This window comes from Acipenser ruthenus, chromosome 15 (assembly GCF_902713425.1).
Source record: "Acipenser ruthenus chromosome 15, fAciRut3.2 maternal haplotype, whole genome shotgun sequence".
Lineage (NCBI taxonomy): Eukaryota > Metazoa > Chordata > Actinopteri > Acipenseriformes > Acipenseridae > Acipenser > Acipenser ruthenus.
Genome location: NC_081203.1, coordinates 9510594 through 9529516, shown reverse-complemented (window position 1 = coordinate 9529516; position 18923 = coordinate 9510594). Strand labels below are relative to the sequence as shown.

The following is an 18923-nucleotide window of genomic DNA, read 5'->3' as shown; positions in this document are numbered from 1 at the left end:
TTCACCTTTAGGTTTTCCTATCTAGTAGAAGGTGTAGCCTGCGCCAACCTCTACCAGACTTGACTCCTCTGAGAGCAGAGTTTCACTCAGTGCTGCTATATTGATGTTGTATTTCTTGAGAAACTAAAATGGAACTTTTTGGCCTAAATTCAAAGCGTTGTTTGGCACAAACCCAACACAGCGCATCACCCAAAGAACACCATCCCTACTGTGAAGCATGGTGGTGGCAGCATCATGTTATGGGGATGTTTCTCATCGGCAGGGACTGGGGCACTTGTCAGGATAGAAGGGAAAATGAATGGAGCAAAGTACAGTGAAGTCCTTGAGGTAAGCCTGCTGCCCTCTGCAAGAAAGCTGAAACTGGGACGGAAGTTCACCTTTCAGCATGACAACGACCCAAAGCACACAACCAAATCTACACTGGAGTGGCTAAGGAACAAAAAGGTAAATGTCCTTGAGTGGCCCAGTCAGAGCCCCGACCTAAATCCAATTGAAAATTTGTGGCATTACTTGAAGATTGCTGTACATCAATGCTCCCCAAGGAAGTTGACAGAGCTTGAGCAGTTTTGTAAAGAAGAATGGTCAAATATTGCCAAATCTAGGTGTGCAAAGTTGGTAGAGACCTATCCCAACAGACTCACAGCTATAACTGCTGCCAAAGGTGCTTCCACCAAGTATACATACATACATACATACATACACACATACACTAGACCCTCAGAGTTACTAACACCAAGCTTATGAACTGACAGGTCTAACGAACACCCCACTTTCAACCGGAAGTATGCAATCACTCACTGATGCACGCAATGTAACCAGATAGGCGCTCCTATAAGCGGCGTGCTGGTCATGGAGAAGACAAAATTACTGAACCAACAAATGCATCCAGAAAGGTGAGGCAGATTACAAAGCAAGTCGGACAATCTTTCAAGGAGTGTTTAGTTTTAAATAAAAAGCAGTTTGTTTTCAAGCCAAAGGAGGCTGAATGTCTGAGCAAGCTGCAGGAATGCATTTTGTTTAAAATAAAATAAAAACAAGCACATATCAGACTTACGAACAACCTCCATTCCCACTGTGTTCGTAACTCTGAGGAGATAGATGGATAGAGAGAGATGGATAGAGAGATAGATAGAAAGAAAGATAGATAGAGGTAAGCAATAAGGCACGACAGGGTGTGGGATGTACTCCAATATCCATACGCCCCAGGTGCGTTACAGTAGATTTTTTTTTTTCCCATGTCCAGAAGCTGTGCTTCGGTAAGTTCGATGTCTAGCAGTATTACTTTTTTTTTTCACCACTTGAATAAGTGTTGGTGTCTGATCCAGAATCTCATCTAGAGTTTGGTTTCCCAAAAGATGATATACCATCAGTGATCTTTATTGCAATTTTGTAAATATGTCTACCGTTATTTTTTCTAAATGATATATTAAAATGTGGTTAGTCATGTTTATTAATATAAAACTTAAATATGGCTACCTTTTTTTTTTTTTTTTTTCAAAATTCTAGTGGCATATGGATCTCTACAAGGATTCGCACCTCTGAAAAAAAGTTTCAACCCATGGGAATATGCTGTAATATTCACACCCATGTGACCTGTTTTGACCAATCAGGATATAGCATTTAAAAGACCCATTTTATAAACAGATAGATTTTTTGACATAACAGGGACAACTGTTAATGCATTTAAAAAAGAAACAAAAATACAATACAGTACTTTGCCAATATTCAGAACAGAAGGTAAATAAAACAAAATTTGTAAAAATGTATGTTCGTACCGATAGTTTAAAAACAAGAAATATGCTTTGTATTTCATATCAATGTATATTATTTTATTGTAAATAAAACGTATTGCAATGTTCTGTGGGGTTCTTACATATTAACATTTGTAAGATGTAACCCTATACAATTATATTATACAGGGGCACTGGAGCTTTTATTAATGAATACCAGTTTTTTCTATTATAATGATATCGCTAACCTTTTGTTTCTGGCATTGCTTCATATCTTACCAGCCAGTGAATTTTGGATGCTGCTTCAGCAATACCCAACACAATTATATTACATCCCATTTCATACCGTAACCAGGGTTCTACAACAAACCTCCTCTACAGTAACACTATATTAACATCATTTTCATTGTATCATTTAAAAAGATCATTATGACTATTACTAAGATCACACATTCTGATTTTACATAGCTTAATATATATTTTATATCTATTAAGCAAACTTGGAAATAAATATGTATATACATCCAAAAAACAATATATATTTGTTTATAACTGAAAAAAACACACATTTACAGTTTCAGTGCCTTTAATGTAGCAACCTACGGCAAATTAAAAAAAAATGAAATTCTTGTTAAAAAGTAACTCAGATTAGACGAACCTACTGATACTATGAATTATCTACATGGTCCCGGACAAATTCAGCAGTAGCTTATTGTAAAGGATTTCTTATGTTAGTGCAAATTACTTTGGGGTGTGCAGGACATTGACACTTGCTTCCACATTAGAACCTCCGATCAGTATTTTAGGGCTGTTTTGCTGTTATGATGCATTGACATAGTGCTCAGACTTCAATGCCATTTCCATGAAGCAGTGTATAAAACATGCATTATCCTTGCTTACAGAAGTGGAGGTGTTGAAAGGGGTGGATAATGCACCACCATACAAGAAAAAGAAAGATGTTGCTGCAGATTTCAACATTCCTGCAAACTGTCAACCAATCTGAAAAAACAGGATACAATAATACAGGCCTATGAACAGCAAGCTGTGGATGCAAGTCGTCAGTGTTTCCGATTTGCTCAAAACCCTGATGTTGAGGACGGCTTACTTTTGGGGTTTAAAAATGCTTCTGATCCAAATGGGACATCATGCAGATTTCAAAGTACAGGTCATTTGCAATGTCTTTTTTTTATTTTTTTATTTAAAGTTCACTTACAACCGTATTTCAATAAAATGCACAGCACTTTTAACTGAATACTTCTTCTCATTAAACTGTAATTAAAAATTGATTTCAGTGTTAATAAAACTGATTGTAGGGGCTCCCGAGTGGCGCATCCAGTAAAAAGCGATCCGCGTGGAGCGCAGGATGCGCCCTATAGCCTGGAGGTCGCCAGTTTGAGTCCAGGCTATTCCACTGCTGACCGCGGAGGAGAGCTCCCGAGGGGTGGCGCACAATTGGCCGAGTGTCGCCCGGGTTGGGGGGTGGTAGTGGTGAGCTCAGCCTAAAATAATTGGCTATTTCAAATTGGGAGAAGATTTTTTTACCCAAAAATTGGGTAAAAATCAATTGCCGACATTTTATGCAAACTGTTCTGTTTTGCAATAATTTATCACATAGAAAAAATGGTATTAATTGGTAGTAAATTTCAATACAGAAAATAAGCTGTGTTTTATTATTTTCTCATGTATTCCATTTCTTTTGCATTAATAAATAATAATAATGTGCTTGCGAGAACTGTGATTTCAAACACTTTTACAGTTTTCAGAAGTTTGTTTGTGTTGCAATTTCTGTAAACACTGAATGTGATTTCTACAGTAAGCTGTATTTTTTTCCTTTTGTTTTTAATATTTGTTCAATTCTGTTAACTGTTGCTTGCACCAGGTTCAGCTCTACTGTACCTCTTTATAGTGCCATTCACAGAATCAGCAGGGCATCCTCCCAACCCCCAATAACAATGCCTTGAGGACAGCACACGACACCCAGCGAGCAGGCTGGGTCTGGCTGGAACAACACTGACCCCCACTAGATGTTTACTGGGAGGCTCAGCACACACACACACACACACACACACACACACACACACACACACACACACACACACAGACACAATCTCTTGACTGTACTCACTCCAGCTGCTGAGCTTTATCATAGCAGAGCTTTGACCTAACACACAACAGAAGGACTTTCTGTTAACCCCCTTTTGTTCCTCACCGTACTCCCTCCAGCTCCATGAATGTGCCCTCCTGCATGTTGAATTACAGACAGCATACTTTTCCCTTACAACACTGTTGTAAGAAGATACTGTATATATAATTAAAAAAAAGTGTGTGTGTATATATACACACATACTTTTGTGCAAAAGTCTTAGACATGTTGCACATTTCTACTCTGATGCATCATGCTAGTGTTTTCTACTATTATAACAACCTTGACTTGCATATATTGCATCACTCAATTTTCAAGGCGTGGTATCCGAAGCATAATCAACAAGTACAGAGAAACATCATTTGTAATTGACAAACCCAGGACTGGAAGACACAGAAAGATGTCTAACAAGGATGAGCAATACTTCAAGATAATATCCTTAAGGAATAGAAAGATGACAAGCGTTGAATTGACAAAAGAATTGGCAGAAGGCACAGGTGTCGTCGTCCATCAAATCAACAGTACAAAGGTCCCTCTTGAAATCAGGACTTAAAGGATGTGTTGCAGTAAGAATACCTCTGCTAAGAAAGGGGAACAAGACTAGAAGGCTCAAATATGCACAGGAATGCAGAAATTGGACTATGGAACACAATGGTCAAAGGTGCTTTGGACTGTTGAAGGATGGACAACGACACCTGTGCCTTCTGCGCCTTACATTAGTGTTGTAAATCGAACCCTGATGTTGCCATAGATTATCGTGCAAATTCTAATGACGATTATCGATCATTATCGAGTAACAATTTAAAAGAACAATAAGTCCTCTTTTTATAGAGCATGGTATAAAAAACGAATTCAAACAAATCCCAGTGTTTTAAGACATGTTTAATAAATACATTGGCATTCAAATGTAGCACTCTCCAATTTTCATATTCCTGCCATCACTAGCCTTTACCTGACAAATTTTCAGTGTAAACCAAATGGTAAATTAAGAAAAGAAGAAAAGAAAAAAAAAAACACTGTCCAATGGAGTAAAACAAGGTTTGAAAACTACATTAACATTATGGCCTATTCACATGGAAATAATTCAATCTCTCTTATTTTTATTTTTTAATTTGCTATTGGTTACAATTAATGAACTACGTGTCTCAGCTTCTGCTAGCGAAAGCGTGAAAATTAATTCTTCACTGTGAAAAGCCTGACTTCTATTATATGTAAACTTATGGAAACTATAAGATCTAAAATGGAAAATTACCTATATGGTAACAATATCCTGGGAGACAGTCAGCACGGTTTTAGGAAAGGGAGATCGTGTCTAACTAACCTGCTTAACTTTTTTGAGGATGCCACATTGACAATGGATAAATTGCAAAGCATATGACATGGTTTATTTAGATTTTCAGAAAGCTTTTGACAAAGTCCTGCATAAAAGATTAATTCTCAAACTGAACACAGTAAGGATTCAAGGAAATGCATGCACATGGATTAGGGAGTGGTTAACATGTAGAAAACAGAAAGTACTGATTAGAGGAGAAACCTCAAAATGGAGCGAGGTAACCAGTGGTGTGCCAAAGGAATCAGTATTAGGTCCTCTGCTATTGCTAATCTACATTAATGATTTAGATTCTGGTATAGTAAGCAAACTTGTTAAATTTGCAGACGACACAAAAATAGGAGGAGTGGCAAACACTGTTGCAGCAGCAAAGGTCATTCAAAATGATCTAGACATAATTCAGAACTGGGCAGACACATGGCAAATGACATTTAATAGAGACAAGTGTAAAGTATTTCATGCAGGCAATAAAAATGTGCATTATAAATATCATATGGAAGATACTGAAATTGAAGGGAACTATGAAAAAGACCTAGGAGTTTATGTTGACTCAGAAATGTCTTCATCTAGACAATGTGGGGAAATTATAAAGAAGGCCAACAAGATGCTCGGAAATATTGTGAGAAGTGTTGAATTTAAATCAAGGGAAGTAATGTTAAAACTTTACAATGCATTAGTAAGACCTCACCTAGAATATTGTGTTCAGTTCTGGTCACCTCGTTACAAAAAGGATATTGCTACTCTAGAAAGAGTGCAAAGAAGAGCAACCACAAATATCCCGGGTTTAAAAGGCATGTCGTATGCAGACAGGCTAAAAGAATTGAATCTATTCAGTCTTGAACAAAGAAGACTATGCGGCGATCTGATTCAAACATTGAAAGAAAAAAGAAACAAGGACCAGGGGTCACAAATGCAGATTAGATAAAGGGGCATTCAGAACAGAAGATAGGAGGCACTTTTTTACACAGAGAATTGTGAGGGTCTGGAACCAACTCCCCAGTAATGTTGTTGAAGCTGACACACTGGGATCCTTCAAGAAGCTGCTTGATGAGATTCTGGGATCAATAAGCTACTAACAACCAAACAAGCAAGATGGGCTGAATGGCCTCCTCTCATTTGTAAACTTTCTTATGTTCTTATGTTCTATTTTGTGTACTTTTACCCTGCACTTAAATCCAATTAAGTTATGTGTATTGGTCCAGGTTCCTGATGTGATTATAAGCTTGTTTCAATTTCAAAAAGAAAACTGGACAGGATTTAATGATTGACACTTAACAGCAGCCAATAACCACCCTGGGCCCTCCTCACCGATTGGTAGATATTGGTAGATATGGGCATCCAGGGCAGAAATGCTACAATATGTATAAAACACATTACCAAAGCAGGTCAGGGCTCCAGGTTGCGACTAAAATGGTCGCAAATGCAACCAAAAAATATTTTTGGCGACAGTTTTTTGGGGGTTAGTCACCACTGGTGCCTGCAACACAAAAATACTGCCTCTCTCTTTAAAAGGTCAAGCGAGAGCACCAAAAGCGTCAATCTCCCACGTGTCAGTGTACGTAAGCGCACGTTTTAAACTGCTGTCTTATTATTATTATTATTAAACTACTGTAATGTGTGAGAAGAACTGTTGGAGTGAAAATGAAAGAACTGAAGCTACAGAAAAAACTGAACACACACATTTTCTTATTCTACATGGTGACAGCATCAGTGAGTATTAGTTATTTATAAAAATAAAAAATAAAAAAAAAGACTGAACTTTATTGAGAAAGCGTATGGAAAAAATAAATTTGGAACATGTTATGTTTTGCACACGTGTCATTCAAAGCGTGCCACAAACAGTGTAAGAAACGATAAAGGGGGGAATTTAAAAATTTGCCATACCATGCTGAAAGAAATTGTACAGTCTCCCATAACCAATGTAGACTTTGCTGGTACACTGTAGTAAAGAGCTTTATTTCGAGTCATGTTGAAAAGAAAAATATCCGATTTTTTCTCCAGTTTGTCTGCTGCATCTAGCACTAGTACTGCAGAATCTGCATCAACTGTACATAGACTTGTACAAAGTCTTGCGAGTCAAGAGTTTGCTGAAGGTGACAGAAAAACTTGCACGGCAGTTTAAGAATTAGTGGCTTCAAGAATTTGCCAAGTTACATTACAATGGTGAAAAACAGAAATGTATTGCGAGTCTTGCACAAAAGGCAGGGCCCGTTATTGCAGGGAAAAATGATTTTATTTCTGGAACAGACCATTTCAAAAAAGGAGAATGTGAAAATGCACGGTGAAAGTAGAAATGCTAGGGACTGCGTTACTGCAAAGTGTACGAGACACCGATGGCAACGGTACATGCTACGGAAATCAATGCAGAAAAAAAAAATCACAGGGAATTAAAAATGAAATTCAATGCTGCTTATATGATTGCAGTAGATGAATTGCCATTCACTAAATTTAACTCACAGGTTGTTCTCATGAAGAATGGTTTGGATGTATCCAAAACATATGACAATGATACAGCATGTGCTGAATTGTTGCTGTCATTGCTGAAGAAATAAGAGGAGATTTGCAGAAAGGGGTTCACAGTGCAAATTACATTTCTGTTTTAACTGACTGTGGAACAGATGTAGCTGGGAGAGATAATGTAATTGTGTACTGTAGGTATGTTTCTGCAGGTGTGGTAGTGAATCGTCTGGTAGGCTTTGCTGAACTAGATCATTGTCATGCTCAAGGAATCTTAAACACAACCAAGAATTTGCTTGGAAAGGTTGACAAATTATGTTCAGATTGGTGGCGAGACAAATTAAGTGCTTTTGGAGCGGATGGTGCCTATGTTAATACTGGAGCTACAGGAGGGGTAGGAGCTCCCTTGAGAAGCGAGATTGGACAGCATATTCTGTCATTTCATTGCTTACCACATAGGCTTGAATTGGCAATGTTAAGTGCTCAAAGATCAGTTCTGATGATTGAGAAAGTATATGACCTTCTGCAGTTGGTGTGGAAAACCTACCACTTCAGTCCAAAAAGTAAGCGTGAGTTGAAAGTCATTGGGGCTGAGTTAGGCTGCACAATTTGGACACCTTCAGCTGTAAAAACAGCGCTGGCTGCCACACATTTAAGCGGGCGTTGTCTGTTTTTTTGCAGTCAAATGAGGAGAATGATGCTACTGGACTGAGACAGTTCACTGCTGTGCATCCCCACATGGAGCACCTTGCTTCCACTTCCAAAAACACAGACATTAGAGGAAGAGCAAAACATGTTCTACAGGAAATGGAAAAACATGCTTTTGTAGGGTTTGTCATTTTTTACATGATCTCTTTTCAGAGGTGTCAAAACTTAGCCTTACACTGTAGAAGAAAAGTCTTATTCTTCCCAAGGCTGTTGCAGCAATTGAGAACGGTGTTTTGATAATTAAAAGTTTGAATGAAAAGGCATACTAGAGAAATGTTTGCAGCATGTGGATTCCCAACCCCAGGCAGGTGCACAGCAGCAGGATCAGTCAGGAAGCAGGAGGGGCAGGGCTACCAGCAGTAGCTTTACCAGCATTACATTTCAGCACATTAAACTTAAGGGCCCCCACACTCATGACATTTTTAAAAATGACTTCAAGACACAAATTGAAAAAACTGTTGAAATCACAGTCAGGGGGTTTGAGTCCAGGTTTGACAACATAATTAAGCTTTCCGTAGAGGAAGGGGTTTCAGGAGGACCCAGAGTGATAAAGTGCTTTTTAAATTTTCTGCCATGATGCATGGCCTGATGATCTTGTTAACTTTGGAGATGAGCAGTTAGAAGTCGTACTGAATTGGTAAAGTGACCTTTTAGAGAAGAATGGATACAATGTTGATGCAGGTCAAGCAAGATGGAGAATGCTTAAAACATTGGTCAGAGGTCAGTTTATGGATAAATGGGCCTTGCCTGGGCCATGAAGCACCGCCAGTGGACTACTGAAGACTGGAAGAAGGTCTTATGGACCAATGAATCAAAATTTGAAATCTTCGGTTCATCACGCAGGGTTTTTGTAGGCCGTCGAGTAGGCGAAAGGATGGTTCCTCGGTGTGTGACACCAACTGTCAAACATGGAGGAGGAAGCGTGATGGTCTGGGGCTCTTTTGCTGGATCCAGAGTCGGCGACTTGCACAGAGTGAGTGGCACCCTGAACCAAAACTGCTACCACAGCATTTTGCAGCGCCATGCAATACCCTCTGGTATACGCCTAGTTGGTCAGGGGTTCATCCTACAGCAAGATAATGACCCAAAACATACCTCCAGGCTATGTCAGAACTACCTTAGAAGAAAAGAACAAGACGGTAGGCTTCAAATCATGGAATGGCCAGCACAGTCTCCAGACTTAAACCCCATCGAGCTGGTTTGGGATGAACTGGACAGAAGGGTGAAAGCAAAGCAACCTACAAGTGCAACACATTTGTGGGAACTTCTGCAACAGTGTTGGGAAGAACTTTCCAAACAATATTTGATTTCCATTGTAGAAAGAATGCCACAAGTGTGTTCGGCTGTTTTATCTGCAAAAGGTGGCTACTTTGAGTCAAAAATTTAGATTAAATTTTGTTAAACAAAACAATTCCATGATTTCTTTTTTATCTCCAATTGTTTATTTGTTCAATGCTTTAATTTCAGAGTACATTGAGACATTAAACTGCGTAAATTTCAATAAAAACTGGAAAAAGGGAGGTGTTCTAAAACTTTTGACTGGTAGTGTATATATTATATATATTATATATATACAGTGCCTTGCGAAAGTATTCGGCCCCCTTGAACTTTGCGACCTTTTGCCACATTTCAGGCTTCAAACATAAAGATATGAAACTGTAATTTTTTGTGAAGAATCAACAACAAAGTGGGACACAATCATGAAGTGGAACGAAATTTATTGGATATTTCAAACTTTTTTAACAAATAAAAAACTGAAAAATTGGGCGTGCAAAATTATTCAGCCCCTTTACTTTCAGTGCAGCAAACTCTCTCCAGAAGTTCAGTGAGGATCTCTGAATGATCCAATGTTGACCTAAATGACTAATGATGATAAATAGAATCCACCTGTGTGTAATCAAGTCTCCGTATAAATGCACCTGCACTGTGATAGTCTCAGAGGTCCGTTTAAAGCGCAGAGAGCATCATGAAGAACAAGGAACACACCAGGCAGGTCCGAGATACTGTTGTGGAGAAGTTTAAAGCCGGATTTGGATACAAAAAGATTTCCCAAGCTTTAAACATCCCAAGGAGCACTGTGCAAGCGATAATATTGAAATGGAAGGAGTATCAGACCACTGCAAATCTACCAAGACCTGGCCGTCCCTCTAAACTTTCAGCTCATACAAGGAGAAGACTGATCAGAGATGCAGCCAAGAGGCCCATGATCACTCTGGATGAACTGCAGAGATCTACAGCTGAGGTGGGAGACTCTGTCCATAGGACAACAATCAGTCGTATACTGCACAAATCTGGCCTTTATGGAAGAGTGGCAAGAAGAAAGCCATTTCTTAAAGATATCCATAAAAAGTGTCGTTTACAGTTTGCCACAAGCCACCTGGGAGACACACCAAACATGTGGAAGAAGGTGCTCTGGTCAGATGAAACCAAAATCGAACTTTTTGGCAACAATGCAAAACGTTATGTTTGGCGTAAAAGCAACACAGCTCATCACCCTGAACACACCATCCCCACTGTCAAACATGGTGGTGGCAGCATCATGGTTTCGGCCTGCTTTTCTTCAGCAGGGACAGGGAAGATGGTTAAAATTGATGGGAAGATGGATGGAGCCAAATACAGGACCATTCTGGAAGAAAACCTGATGGAGTCTGCAAAAGACCTGAGACTGGGACGGAGATTTGTCTTCCAACAAGACAATGATCCAAAACATAAAGCAAAATCTACAATGGAATGGTTCACAAATAAACATATCCAGGTGTTAGAATGGCCAAGTCAAAGTCCAGACCTGAATCCAATCGAGAATCTGTGGAAAGAACTGAAAACTGCTGTTCACAAATGCTCTCCATCCAACCTCACTGAGCTCGAGCTGTTTTGCAAGGAGGAATGGGCAAAAATTTCAGTCTCTCGATGTGCAAAACTGATAGAGACATACCCCAAGCGACTTACAGCTGTAATCGCAGCAAAAGGTGGCGCTACAAAGTATTAACTTAAGGGGGCTGAATAATTTTGCACGCCCAATTTTTCAGTTTTTTATTTGTTAAAAAAGTTTGAAATATCCAATAAATTTCGTTCCACTTCATGATTGTGTCCCACTTGTTGTTGATTCTTCACAAAAAATTACAGTTTCATATCTTTATGTTTGAAGCCTGAAATGTGGCAAAAGGTCGCAAAGTTCAAGGGGGCCGAATACTTTCGCAAGGCACTGTATATATATATATACATACACAGCTCTGGAAAAAATTAAGAGACCACTGCAAAATTATCAGTTTCTCTGGTTTTACTATTTATAGGTATGTGTTTGGGTAAAATGAGCATTTTTGTTTTATTCTATAAACTACTGACAACATTTCTCCCAAATTCCAAATAAAAATATTGTCATTTAGAGCATTTATTTGCAGAAAATGACAACTGGTCAAAATAACAAAAAAGATGCAGAGCAGAAGGAAGCAAGTTTTCTTCCAGGACAACCTTGTACTTGGCTTGATTCATGCCAAAGCTACCCGATTCCAGCCTTGCTGAAGCACCCCCAGATCATCACCGATCCTCCACCACATTTCACAGTGGGTGCGAGACACTGTGGCTTGTAGGCCTCTCCAGGTCTCCGTCTAACCATTAGACGACCAGGTGTTGGGCAAAGCTGAAAATTGGACTCATCTGGGGGTGCTTCAGCAAGGCTGGAATCGGGCAGATTTGTCTTTGTGAAGGACGCATGAATCAAGCCAAGTACAAGGTTGTCCTGGAAGAAAACTTGCTTCCTTCTGCTCTGACAATGTTCCCCAACTCTGAGGATTGGTTTTTCCAGCAGGACAATGCTCCATGCCACATAGCCAGGTCAATCAAGGTGTGGATGGAGGACCACCAGATCAAGACCCTGTCATGGCCAGCCCAATCTCCAGACCTGAACCCCATTGAAAACCTCTGGAATGTGATCAAGAGGAAGATGGATGGTCACAAGCCATCAAACAAAGCCGAGCTGCTTGAATTGTTGCGCCAGGAGTGGCATAAAGTCACCCAACATCAATGTGAAAGACTGGTGGAGAGCATACCAAGATGCATGAAAGCTGTGCTTGAAAATCAGGGTTATTCCACCAAATATTGATTTCTGAACTCTTCCTAAGTTAAAACATTAGTATTGTGTTGTTTTAAAATGAATATGAACTTATTTTCTTTGCATTATTCGAGGTCTGACAACACTGCATCTTTTTTGTTATTTTGACCAGTTGTCATTTTCTGCAAATAAATGCTCTAAATGACAATATTTTTATTTGGAATTTGGGAGAAATGTTGTCAGTAGTTTATAGAATAAAACAAAAATGCTCATTTTACCCAAACACATACCTATAAATAGTAAAACCAGAGAAACTGATAATTTTGCAGTGGTCTCTTAATTTTTTCCAGAGCTGTGTATATATATATATATATTATATATATATATATATATATATAAAGCATTAACATAACAGACGTTAACAGATATTTACATATGAAAAGCAATAACTTACTTTAACAGTGGTGCTTTGCTTCATAATATCCATGGAGAAAAACAAATTCTTATAATATTTTACAATTCCATCATGATCATCCACCTCAAAACCAACATATTGTCATACTGCACTGTGCACAGACTTCAGGGTTGTTAATTTTTTATCCATTCTGAAAGTAATTGAATCTTAAGGTGCTCGGCAGATAAATGCTAATCGCTTAAACATTAAAATTAACCTTTAAACGTTTTAACTTAAACAGATAACCCTCAACAAGGAGCACTCCATTATACTTCAGAATAAATTACGTTATTAATGTGTTTATGACTACTGTACATGTCGCCAGCACTGAGGTGGACGTGGAATAGACTGTGAACAAATACTGAATATAAAAAAATGAGCTCACATTAAAATCTCCAAGGCCAACATCTATAATTAACATGCATACTTCTGAATAATGATTAAACATTTACATTCAAAACTATTAACATCCCGATAGACAGACAGACAGATACAGATAGAGATAGATACAAAAGGAGGAAGACATACAGTGTTTTTCTTAAGGTCATTTGTTGAAGTACTGGGTTTAATTTTACTCCTTGGATATTTTTCCACTGAAAAATATATCTGAATAGTCATCTGAAATGCAAAAGAATATTTGAAAATGCTCATCCCAAAAGTAAAATAACTGCAGCTCAGTAAGTAGGGATCCCACTGAATAAAAGAACATGTTATGGTATCGTGTGGCAGCAGCAAAATCAGTGTTTACCCATGAACATTCAGAAAAGAGCTTTCGCAAGTAACGCGGTAGAGAACACAAATCGCAGACACACAATCTGTATTAGAAAGTAGCAACTTTCTAATCAAACATGATTCATTGATGATGGCTTATTTAAATGATCAGAAAAATCATTGATTAAAAAAATCATCCATCAAAGTGTGATTACTGTAGCTCTTGGGCTCTTCAGCAGACAATACAAACAGCAAACCAAATGCAGCAGGGTTGAATTGGAATGACTGTAGGTATGATGTTCATGCCATACATTACAGTTGATTTGCTGGTCATGATGGCGTATTACATGTACCAGTTGCAATTAACATTTTATACAATGTTCTTTATACACAAAGGTGATTTCCTCAATCTAATTGCTAGAAGACATACAAGAAACAAATGCATTCTTTATTTTAAGGATTAAATCAACAAAATATAGTTCAAAACGATAGAGAGTAGAAGCAGTGCAATCTAACCTAAACATCATTGTGTAAGGAATGAATCTGTAATTATACATAGCCCAATGAAAATTATTATTATTTTTAATTTCTGAATTGATGAATTAGTACTGTAATAAATTACATACATTAAAAAACAAAATTTGCCTAATGTATGTATTAAAACATATGGCTTGCAATAATGTATAGCAAGCCATATTCATGATTTACATGTCGGTGTTTTAAAACGATGGATATGCTATATGTAGTTCTATTAGTATTGACTGTATTTAACTGAAATTGGAATTTGCATTTATATTTTTATAAATCACATTTTTCCTGGCAATGTGATTTATGTTATGTCAGATCCCAACACAGATAAGGCTGGTAGACTATAGGAACATATTTAATTAATTTAACATCAATTAATCTTTTGTAGCAAAAGTTTTGCTTTTGTGGATGAGGAAAAAAAAAAAAAAAGTTACAAGAAATAGATTGTTGATGCACCTTTAGCAATAACCTCTTTTAAATGATTAGGATATTTGTCAAGGAGCTTTTGGCATGATTCTTTAGTGATGTTTGACCATTCTTCAACCCAAAATTGTTCCAGTTCATTTAAATTCCGAGGACTTCTCTTGTGCACAGCCTTCTTCAACTCATACCAAAGATTCTCAATCGGATTTAGATTGGAACTTTGACTAGGCCATTCCAGAACCTTGATTGTATTCTTATTTAACCATTCTGAAGTAGATTTTGATGTGTGCTTTGGATCGTTGTCGTGTTGGAACTTCCAGTTGCGCTTTAAACCAAGTTTTGTAGCGGAGGGTTTCAGATGATTGGCCAATATCTTTTGGTATGCTATGGAATCCATTTTACCATGTATTGGAACAATGTCCTGTGCCATTAGACGAAAAACAGCCCCATATAAGGATATTACCACCTCCATGCTTGACAGTAGGTATGGTGATATTTTCTTTGTACGCCTCGCCAGACTTTCTCCAAACATAACGACATCAATGTGATCAAATAGCTTGATTTTTGTTTCATCACTCCACAAAACCTTTCACCAGAACTCCCATCCAGCATTCATGCCATTTTGCAAACTTTAAGCGAATGTCCTTGTGACGTTTTCCTAAGAGTGTCTTTTTCCTTGGCCTGCGACCATTGAGACCTTCACCATACAATACTCGACCTATGGTTGAAATGGAAACCCCAGTCCCACTTGCAGCAAATTCACTTTGAATATCTTTGGCAATCAATCTCAGATTATTATTAACCTTCCTCACAATTCTTCTACTTGTTCTTGGTGAAAGGACCTTCTTTCTTCCAGACCGAGGGAGCGTTGTGACAGTAGAGTCTTGTACTTCTTGATAATAGTTGAAATTGGGATACTCAAATGCTTGGAAATATTCTTGTATCCCAAGGTCTTCAGATCTTTACTTTTTTCCCCCATGTTGACTTATTGGTAATGACAGCAATCATCCTATGCCTAACCCTTTTATACTCTCTAAGAATGTTCACCTACAATCCAGCATTTTCTAGACTTTTGTAGAATTAGGTTCTGCATTAACATATTGAAATTTCTAGCACCATGTAGACAATACTATCATAGCATCAAAGGGTATGAATACTTTTCAATTGGCATTTTTTGAGTTTTGCAAAACAATTAGTGAAATAAATAATTGTAGAATAAATAATATATTTCTTGTAACTTTTTACTCATCCACAACAAAAGCAAAACTTTTGCTAAAAAAGATTTTTTGGAATATTCAATCCTAAAATGTTTTTTTTTTTTTAGATTTCTAGAAATTACAAAATTTCCATTGGGGTATGTAAACTTGACTACAACTCTGTGTGTGTGTGTGTGTGTGTAATATATATATATATATATATATATATATATATATATATATATATACACACACACACAAAAATGTGATGTACTGTGAATAACTGATCATTGATGTTAAATTAAAGATGTTCCTATAGTCTACCAGCCTTATCTGGGTTGGGATCTGACATAACATAAATCACATTGCCAGGAAAAATATGATTTATAAAAAAAAAAAAAAAAAAATGCAAATTTAAATTTCAGTTAAATACAATCAATACTAATAGAACTACATTTATCATCCCCATCGTTTTAAAACACTGACATGTAAATCATGAATATGGCTTGATATACATTATTGCAAGCCATATGTTTTAATAAATACATTAGGCACATTTTTTCTTAAAATGTATGTAATTTATTACAATACTAATTCATCAGTTCAGACATTTGAAATAATAATTTTCAGCCTGGGGTCTTATCTTTAAAGATGTGTTTTGTTTTAATACATTTGTCCAAACAAACAATATTACATTTTTTTTAATAACGGAAAATGTCTCCCGTATAGACACGGTCTGTGGTAGATTATTTCCTTGCTTATGTCATGTTAATGAAGCATCGTAATTATTTCATGTAAATACATAATACTCGGCTTTCAAATGTAATGTAAAAGTGTCTACATTAAGGGTTTGGAGTTGGTAAATAATATTTAAATTTTTTTATTTAGTACAATAAACACAAAGATTTCACTACTCCAACTCGAGTAAATTTACAAGATAAATGAAATAGGCGGCACTGTGTTAATCAGAGTAAAAGCAAATCGAATTCAAACAGGACTGCAGTACTACACATAATACTACTTCTATACAGTCGTGTAACCACAAGAATAACCACCTATTCAGGCTCGGTCCAACAATTAACATTGTCAGATAAATTCACTGTAAATAATGGAATAAATCTCTCACCAATCAGAACACAGTTACAGGAAAGCATGTTCCGATATGGTGCCAGTCAACATCAAAGAGTGTTTTCTTTAGCCCGACACTGTCAATAAAAAGCTTAAGACAATGAGGCGGACGCGGTACATGCACTGGCGCTACTTTTAAACTAATTAACGATATGCTAAATAAAAACACGTTGTTTCAAACACACGTTTTAAGTTTTAATTCAGAGGTATTAAGCAAATTATGTTATGTTTAATTTACACATCACAATTGATCCTATAAAATAAAATATATCCAGAATTTAAAGTATCTAAAATAATAATAATAATTTTGCGTTAATGGTTACTATAAATTAAAAATATGACACAGAAGTGCAAAGCATACATATGCATATACATATAAGCATAAATATATAAATGCATTTTCTATTTATGCTTTTTGTTTGTGTTTTTTTTGTTTGTTTGTTTGTTTTTTGACAATTTCGGGTAATGAGAATATTTTGTAAACCTACCGAGCTTATATTTAATTTTTTTCTACCGACATTAAATAAAAAAAAAAAAAAAAAAAAAATACAGCCACTTGCAGCCTACCATGGGATGTCCATTCTATTGCGAATGATCCTAAACTGATCGGGGTTTACAGCAGTGCTGCGCTTCCTCGTACATTCATTGCATATCCTTTGTGACGCGGGACTCGCAGTGTTGTGTTGCTTTACCTAATTGCTCGAGGGCGCTTCCTCAAGTTCAAAAGTTCACCTTTTACGACCTCATAAAGACTATGACTAAACACTTCCCAAATAAAACCACCCCCTTCCATAGAGCAGCTGAAACTTTCCCCACATTAACGAAATTAACAGCATTCGCCTTTACCATATGATGCGTCTTACCTTACCGTGTAAGCTAAATGCAACTGGATAGGTGAAAATTCAGTGTGGCAGCTCCACAATTATAAGCCTCCCTTTGATGTCAGCCAATGTATATAACCTTTTAAAAGGTATGTTATAAGGTTTCTTTTAATTGCAATCAACAGGTATATTGTATATGGTTTTAATCTAGCTGTAAATTTTTTTTTTTTTTAAACCACACACAACATAAAAAGCAAAAGCTTATTTATATTCTTAGACTGGACAAACTGTTGCTTTCCGTTTACAAATATTTCACGTGTTAATTATTACGCAGAGAATATATTACTTAGACCTTTCAAAATATAGTAAGCTATGTCATTTCGCATTTGAATTGCGATTAAACATAGTTTTTATTATATGTGCAATGGCGCGCTATATTTTTCTGTCATTCCCTCAATAAAATAATAAACAGATAAAACGGTAAGAAAGGTTGACTGGCGTACACATAACGGTGCACAGTTGTATGGGAATTACATCAAATATTAACTGCAATGAAACTGGGCAGGAAGGGTGACTTACCGTTTACACGTCTTTCCTGGAACTCAAACCCATTCGTTCTCTTTTCTATTTCCATTCTGTTTCTTTTTTTTCTTGTGAGTTATTTCTTTTAAATGCAATATATCTTGCAGTCAATGGCAGCAGCCCCGCTCCATGCTGATATGCGCTGTCAGTAAAAATCAGAGATCCGATCCACGCTTTTTCATGCACAAAACAGCTCTTCTTACAACAATGACGTAGCAGGGTGCCACCGCGCAGGACTAGCAAGGAACTTTGGGATTTGAAGTCTTTTCATTCCAAAGCCGCTCGGCGATTCTGAAAATGCATATTGCCTGCAACCGTAAGTCTAGTTTAGATTTGTCTTAAGTAATTGCAGGGGTGAAATTCTCAAAAAAAAAAAAAAAAGAAAAAAAAGTGCGGGTACTCATATGCGCAGCCGGGTGAAGAAGACCTGTGATTTGTTTAATTTTTCTACACGTAAACATTAAAGACAATTTGAGTGCCAATGACCAAATACTTCTAAAATGTATAGATATCGGTAAACAATACATTTTTAAATACAAAATAAGCCTTCAAAAATAATTGATATTTTATAACCAATTCACCATGAACAAAGAAGCTGAAAATAGTGAAATCGTTGTGCCCTTTGTAGGTATCATCATGTACTGTAATATAACACTTCATTTAA

The 18923-nt window shown here is 37.0% G+C and overlaps 1 protein-coding gene across 5 annotated transcripts in view; it reads right to left on the bottom strand.

Moving 5' to 3' along the window:
• LOC117422123 (nuclear receptor subfamily 6 group A member 1-like) overlaps positions 1-18518 on the bottom strand; it is a 216344-nt gene extending 197826 nt beyond the window's left edge. For 2 of the 5 annotated variants that reach the window (XM_058987153.1, XM_058987154.1), the window contains exon 1: positions 18257-18515. In XM_058987153.1, coding sequence (XP_058843136.1) covers positions 18257-18311 — 55 coding nt within the window. In that variant the 5' untranslated portion in view covers positions 18312-18515. Of the gene's footprint in view, positions 1-18256 lie in introns of all 5 variants that reach the window. The other 3 variants (XM_058987152.1, XM_058987150.1, XM_058987151.1) reach the window with 3 other exon arrangements.
• Between the last annotated feature and the right edge of the window lie 405 nt (positions 18519-18923).